Source organism: Falco rusticolus, chromosome 11 (assembly GCF_015220075.1).
Source record: "Falco rusticolus isolate bFalRus1 chromosome 11, bFalRus1.pri, whole genome shotgun sequence".
NCBI classification, from domain to species: domain Eukaryota; kingdom Metazoa; phylum Chordata; class Aves; order Falconiformes; family Falconidae; genus Falco; species Falco rusticolus.
In genome coordinates, this window is record NC_051197.1 from 16390238 (window position 1) to 16397493 (window position 7256).

The 7256-nt window shown below is 40.8% G+C and overlaps 1 protein-coding gene across 1 annotated transcript; it reads right to left on the minus strand.

Annotated features, from left to right (window-relative positions):
* Positions 1–3: 3 nt before the first annotated feature.
* On the minus strand, positions 4–7148 carry CTBS (chitobiase). Its single transcript, XM_037403736.1, has 8 exons — positions 7002–7148; positions 6637–6775; positions 5454–5662; positions 4680–4851; positions 4017–4114; positions 3146–3307; positions 1927–2150; positions 4–322 (listed from the first exon to the last, which is right to left on the minus strand). Exons 1-7 carry the CDS (start codon positions 7131–7133, stop codon positions 1941–1943), a joined length of 1122 nt encoding a protein of 373 aa, XP_037259633.1. The 5' UTR covers positions 7134–7148; the 3' UTR covers positions 4–322; positions 1927–1940.
* Between the last annotated feature and the right edge of the window lie 108 nt (positions 7149–7256).

Genomic DNA, 7256 nt, shown 5'->3' on the forward strand with positions numbered 1-7256 from the left:
TAAAAAGTTGACAAGGCTGTATTTATTACTGGAAGTGAAACACTCATGGGAAATCAAAAATAAGGTAAAATAATTATGCAACTCTCCAAAGGACTAACTTCCAAATGTCTTGAGTCAAACCACCCATTATCCAATTTGTTTTCTTAAAGATAGGATTTAACAAAAAATTAGTGTTTTTTAACAAAGTATTAGCTAAAATATCAAATGAATTATTAAAACTACAGCTGCTTTTACTCAGTTCAGGATTGGATCCTACATCCTGTATTTCAGAACTGTGTCTTAAGACACAGGAGCAGGCAACTAGTTACCGGAATATCTGAAGCTAAAAAAGAAAAAAGAAAAAAAGCAACGCATAATTCTTGACTGCTACAGGACAGAGTTTTATAATAAAGTCATGTGGCCTTCAGTTAAGATTTTGTAAGTCAGGTCATCCACACCAGAAGACCTCTCAATTTCACAAGTATCTTATTTCACAGTATTTTAGCATAGTAATGCAAATTCTGAAGTACCTGTATGTCAAATTTATCAGTTTATCCTAAAACCTACGGATCAGAGTTTTAGTGAAAAGCCCTCTGATTTTCCAAGGGATTTTTTTTCTTTATGTGAGAGCAGTAGGCTTAACTTCTGCTTTCCATCACCTGCCGTATCAAGCAGTCAGACACTCATATTTAGTCTTCCAGTCACCTCCTCAGCAGCCATTATGGTAGTGCTGCTATTCTGTGGTGTTTTCCTGGTAACTATTTAGCAAGAGAAAAAAACAAACCAAACAGAAAAAAAACCCTCATAACTGACTACATATATCTAATTAAATAAATTGTTTAATTAATGGAGTCACTTAAGCAGGACGCAGTTGCGCTTTAATTTGATTGTGAAACAGTTCTGAGAAGCAGCGTGGGCTGTAAGCTGTGGAACAAGTAAAGCATAAACAGACAACACTGTTTACCAACCTTAGTGAAGACAGCATCTTATTTAACAAACACTCCTGTAAACACCAGTCAATCCTTCCATCACTACAGCTATTTTTAAAAAGTTACACAGTTTCTGTAGGCAAATTATTGTACGAAAAATAGAACTGGAAAGAAAAATATAACTACGTATTATTTCAGAGGCAGCACCACATAAAAACAAACAGCAGGCTACTGAATGAACCTTAAAGTATGTGGAAAAAGACATACGCAGTTCATTAAATAAGCCTCTGAGTTCTAATTTTTTGGTTTGAAATGGAAGAAAACATCATCCAAATCCTTTCCATATTAATGCTCCTTCTTCACGATAAGGTCTAAGATTTTTGGCTTTTGAAAGTAAGGAATTTACGTGATACATAAACACAATGAAACTGGAGTTTACTGAATATTCCTCTCTAACAAGTCTGACAGAAATCTTACTGGCAACAACTACATGTTACATAATTTCTTCAATGTATGAAATATTTTAATCTTCAGAAGAGTAACCAAGTATGAGCACAAGTTTCACCAAGCCGTGTGTAAGCAACAATCTAGCTCTCCAGTGTTTAACCTGATTCAAGAGTGACTTAGCTGAAATACAGGTTGGGGTGGGAAGTCAGAAAGCTGAGACTGCACCGTCAGACACCCGAACGAATACTGGCTGCACCAGGCAGCCCAGCCTTAGCAAAGGATCGGTATGAGATGGCCCCTGTAAATCCACCACTTGGTGTTACTTGTTACCAGATACACACTGCGTTCAAGCTTTAACCAACTTAGCGTAGTTGTGAAAAATGAAAAAGATGAGCAGTCTTTTAAAAAAAAAAGCTGCTGAAGCAACATTGGAACTTTTTGAAGAACAAAAAATATGGCTTTGCATATACAAAGTAAGAAGATGAATTTGGCTAGCTCTCCAAGTTTTGTAACCGTGGTATATTTATGTAAGTCAAAATCTATGATAGTATAAGCTATAATAAAAAATTACCAATTTTCATCAATCTAAATCAAGGGTTCACGTAGTTCTTCCGGGGTCAGGGCTTGCCACATGGCTTCAGTTTGTTGTTCTGCTACAGTTTCCCTGGAATAGTCAAGACTATTTCCATTCCACATGCCAATGCCCCTTAGACCTCGGTTCTTCACATATGCTGCTTTTAGAGAGATGCTGCGGGGATCATCATACCATACTTGGTGGAAGTGACCAAGAGAATCCTAGAAAAACATTTAAACACTAGCATCAGTATCTACCTATCTATATAAACATGACACATTAAATTTCATTGAGTTTTGATTACATGTTCTGTTGAATGCAGTGAGAAGTACAATTAAAAATCTATGTAGATTTACGTAATACTTTCCTGATTTACAAATTATTTTTCACATGGGACAATTAAAATTTTTAAGCCACCTACTTGGCTATTTTTTCACTTGTGGAATCTAAGTTATAAAACACATTTTATAAAACGTTTTAACTGAAGTTAGATGAAAAGACTTTGCTAGTTTGTCCTTCAATAATTTTTTAAAACACAGCTAAAATCTCAGATACACTAACCTAACAGGTGAATTTCATTAGAGATTTTTTTCAGCAATGAAGAGTTTTAGAGGAGGTAATAACATTTTGTCAAATTCTTGTTGCTTTGACCTGATGATTGCTTGCAACACCTTTTAAGCATCTACATGTGAAATTTAAAATTATGTCTAAAGAAACAAGATGAAATGCATACACAGAGCTGTTCATGTAGGCACAATAATTAATGGACTCTTTCACTATGTCTGTGTAAAAACCAATTGCAGACGAGAGTATGCATGCAAGCCACTGGGTTAGAAAAACTTACGAGCATTTTCAGAATCTGTTTTAGTTTAAATCTGTCATCAACTCATAAAAGTAACTATAATAGTGAAGCATGGAGCTATAGGATTTCTTTGTGTCAAAACATCCTTTGTGACATGATACAGTCTCTTAAGAAAAGCGCGAAATAATGAAGATCTTTATTACTACTGTAGGCTTCAGTCACTGCACCCCTCTTTCAGACTAGAAATTCAAGACAGGGAAATCCAGCCATCCTTTACTACACACACACACACACACACACACACGAAAAGAAGTAAAAACCATAAATGGAAGAATCTAAACCCTGAAAACTTTCTCATCAAAAAACTATGGTTCATGAACACTTACTCCACAACATGATGATAGAGACACTTACCTTGTATTCATAAAATGGAGACTTCTGTACCTCATCCCAGAGCACCCCTGAAAGAGAACTGTTCACCTGCTTCATGATTGCTCCATAGGGGACCTGGTGCCCTGCAGCATCACTGCAAGGAGCCCCACGGAAAGGTATTTTGGAAAGAGAACAAACATGATCCTGGAAAAAAAAGCAGAAGGCATGAGTTTCACTTTATATAGATTTATAGAACTCTAAAATGGCAATACAGCCAAGAACAAAGTCACAAAAGGCACTAGGGTTTCAAAAATCCCAAATCTTCAAGTATCTGTGGTATACATACGATTTGTAGACAGAAGTAAAGTAAAACAGTTAAATTTTATTCACTCTGTATTAATACAGGATTTGACATCATATATGACGGACATCATGCAATTTATAACATTGTCTTGTCTTTTCCACTTTTAATTTACTCTTACATTTTCTGTAAGTATAATGTTGTTTAAGACTCCATTGCTTATCCGTAAGCTGCTATACTTTTTAACAGTCATAGTTTCACTGTGGTTTGTTGCACCTAGTCTTTAAGCAGTGAGCTTAGTGATGGTGTTGAGAAGACAGATTACAAGTGTGGACATCATCTCTTCTTGTAACACCTATAGCTCTTTAGTCAGATATGCCAATTGGGTATCATGGGGTTCAAGTTGCCTAGGGAGAGATAAAATGCCTCATTTGGTAACACACAGTTATCAGCCAAGCAGAAGTCTCTGTCTTGAGTCTCAGCTTTATGTTCTTCTGCATCAGACAGACCACAGTATTTCCTAATCCAAGAACAGGATCACCAAAAATCTAGCTGTCTCTTTCCAAGGAAAAAATGAACAGTACAATTGCTAATGACTAATCTTCAACTTACCTCAGATAGGTTTTGGCAGACATAGTCGTAGCCATACCAGGGGACGCCCATCACAAGCTTCTTAGGATCAATGCCCATAGTAATGTACTCTTCATAAGCTAGTTTTGAAGGAAATAAAAATTAAGATACATTATTGCATTTTCCCCATGCTTTTTATTCTTACAACTAATCTAGAGCCAGAGCCGCCAATACAGAACTTGCATGATGCCCAGACAGAAGTGAAGGTACAAGCTCTTCTTTACCTCCCACCTACATACTCCTAGTCTTGCTCTATTCAGATCCTAGTAACTGCTCTAGTTGCTCACACTTAAAACCAGCTGCCCACAGCAGCAGTTCAGAAGAATGAGAGAAATGTTTCAGATTCTTTGCAAGCCCAGGCAAATACCATTGCTTTGGCTGCTGTTCGTTATTCTGAAAGTGTTCTTCCCAATAGTAGGGGCTAGACAATTAAGTTACAAGTAACAATACACAACTACTAAAGGTCTATCTGTAGTGTCATAAGGATCCGGGATAGTATTTTCACATCAGGACAACCACGTATCTGAACACACTTGAAAGCCTTAATACAACCAACAAACTTGTCTAAGAAAAGGCAATCTTTTCTATCTATTCATGTGAACAAATGGAAATGTTCTGACTCCTGGGCAGGCGTTTTGTCCTCACCAGCTAAAGTCTGCAGGTAAGGAGCATTGGCTTTCGCAATACAGTCTGTCCAGATCTGGCTCTGTTCATCATAGGACATCACAAATAAGAAGTCACAGGCATGTGCAATCCCAGTGTAGTTGTAGCACCTTCTATCTATGCATGCCGGAGACCAAGCCACATCAAATGTTACCTGAAGGAAAAATGCACAACTTTTAGTAGTGTGTATGGCACTTAGGCGCCCTTGTTTTCTCTTTAAGAAAAGCTTACTTTTAAAGACAGTATTTCCCAAATGCTGCACCGCATTTAACATAGAGCGATACAAATGAACTGATAAACATTGAACAGTGAGTGCCCTTACTAGTGAATACAAAACACCGAAGAAATTAAAATATAACACGAAAAGCATCTGATCGAAAATATGAAGCATGATGCAAATCCTTAAAACTTTAGTGATGGGTTTACCAAAACATTGTCAAGCTTTTGCACCAGAAGGCTCTATTTGCCCTACTTTAAAAGACTTACTAAGCCATACTAATAACTGCCAGCTCACAACAAGGCAGTACCATTGTATCTACAAATCTCAGCAAAACATTTCTTCCATTTAAATTAACAGAGATCAAAAAGAATGATTCTTATGATAGCATATCATAGCTAACATTCATAATTAAGCATGCATGAAAATATCATGCTTTAGATCTGCACAAATTTTTTCATATTCATATGCTAAACAGCATTCTTGAAACTCCTTGCATTTCATAAAGTTAGTATTTGTATAAAGTACATTATTACTACCTGTGATCCTGGTATTTCTCTGTGAAAAGCATCTGTAGTTTCTTTGACAAGCTCTGTTAATGCATAATACTCGGGGGAGGTTTCATTCACTTCTTGCTCTATATCTATGTTAATTCCATCCATATACTGGTTTTTTGCAAGGTCCACCTGTTGGGATATCCATGCCGCTCTTTTAGCAGGATCAACAATTTCCTTAAGAGGTACATCACCTAGAGAAGAGGCCTTGAAGAGTCAGCATGTATTTGCACCACAGTAATAGTAAGGAGGAAAGGTTTGCCTTTACTAAACTAACAAACAGAACCACAAAATAAAAAGCCTCCACATCCATACTGGTAAAATACAAAGGAGTTAATTTTTTTTCCCCCAAGTGTAATTTTGAGAACCCACCCCAGAAGAGATTACCAAGCTTCCTTAGACAGCAATGTTTAAAATTAGAGTTCCTTTGGGATTTTTTTCTGTAATTTTAATCTCCTTACTTCTACGTAGTATTCTTTTAGCCACTGTAAACTATCATGCTTGAAATAAACGTACCTTCAGTATTTCCACAGAGCCAGAGAGACTGTCTCGCTGTTCCGATAAACATAACTGTTACGCTTAACCTTTGTGCTTTCCACATTGTGGTCCTGGATTCTGTTTATGCCTCAACAGAGCCGAACCCTGATTAGATCACATAAGCTGTAAGGGACTTTGTCTTTCTAATCAGCATTTGTGCCTGCACAGAGGTCGCCAGTACTCATGTTTTAAAATTCAGCCATTTCCTAATACAGAGGGATTGACTGAAGTGGAAAGTACTGAAAATTACTGGAAGTCCCTTCCCCTACCCCATCTTTTGGGTACTTTGCCAGAATGCAGACTCAAATAGGCATCTTCTACAGGACCTTCCATTCCTCCCTGCTCCTCCACAGCTGTGACGTTCCCCGTTACAGGACTTCTATTAGGTATCACCCGAATGGTTTTGTTACTTCTGTGGCAGAAGCCACTGCTGCTTTTCAATACCCTGCATACCAGCAGGTGCAAAAGGCCAAGGCATTACAGTCCTGTGTGCTTTATTCCCTAATTAATCCTCTTACTCATTTTGATACTGGGCATACAGGCAAATGTGAAGTGTCAAGGTGTTACAGCGCTCTGTGTGTGTTCTTATCCGTGGTACCCCACAAACGCCCACGGGCTCACACGAACCGACCTTTCAGGACCACCCTGGCGCCTCTGGAGTGCGCCTGGCACACCAGCTCGGGGTCGTACTTCCCGAAAGCTGCCACCGTGGTGACTTTCGACCAGTCGTAGGATTTCCAGGCATCCGTTCCCACATCGAACACGAAGACCTGGAAAAGGGGTAACAAGCACCCTCGTTAGCTCCGAGCGACTCCCGCCCCCCTGCCTCTGGGAAAGGGGCCCTGCCCGCGCTGCCCGGCGCTCCGACAGCCGCCACGGCCGGCACCGGGCTGGGCCCCGGTAACGCAGGCAAATGAAACCCGCCGGCGGCGCCGCGCCTCCCCCCGGGCCGCTCTCCCCAGGCCCCGCGGCCCAGCGCCGCCGCGGGACGCGCACCTCGAAGCCGCCGGTGCCCGTGACGGGGTGGCAGAGGCGCGGGTCCCGGCAGGGGCACGCAGCGGCGGCCGGGCCGCCCAGCAGCTGCAGCAGCCCGAGCGGCAGCAGCCACCGGCCCCACGGCCACCCCATGGCGCGCCGCCGCCTCCGAGCGGGGCCGGCCGGGCCGGGCCTGAGCTCCGCCCGCAGCGGCGCCCGGGCAGGCGGTGTCGGGCGGGGCGGCCAGCGGGGCCCAGCGTAGGGGAGCCGGTTGGT

Bases quoted from the DNA above. Each gene is read 5' to 3' on its own strand.
- CTBS (XM_037403736.1), bottom strand. From the start codon at position 7,133: ATGGGGTGGCCGTGGGGCCGGTGGCTGCTGCCGCTCGGGCTGCTGCAG. The intron at 4,852-5,453 runs GTAGTAATAATG...TTTTTCCTTCAG, and splicing joins GAGAAATACCAGGATCACAG to GTAACATTTGATGTGGCTTG. The intron at 4,115-4,679 runs GTGAGGACAAAA...CTTCAAAACTAG, and splicing joins TTACCTGCAGACTTTAGCTG to CTTATGAAGAGTACATTACT.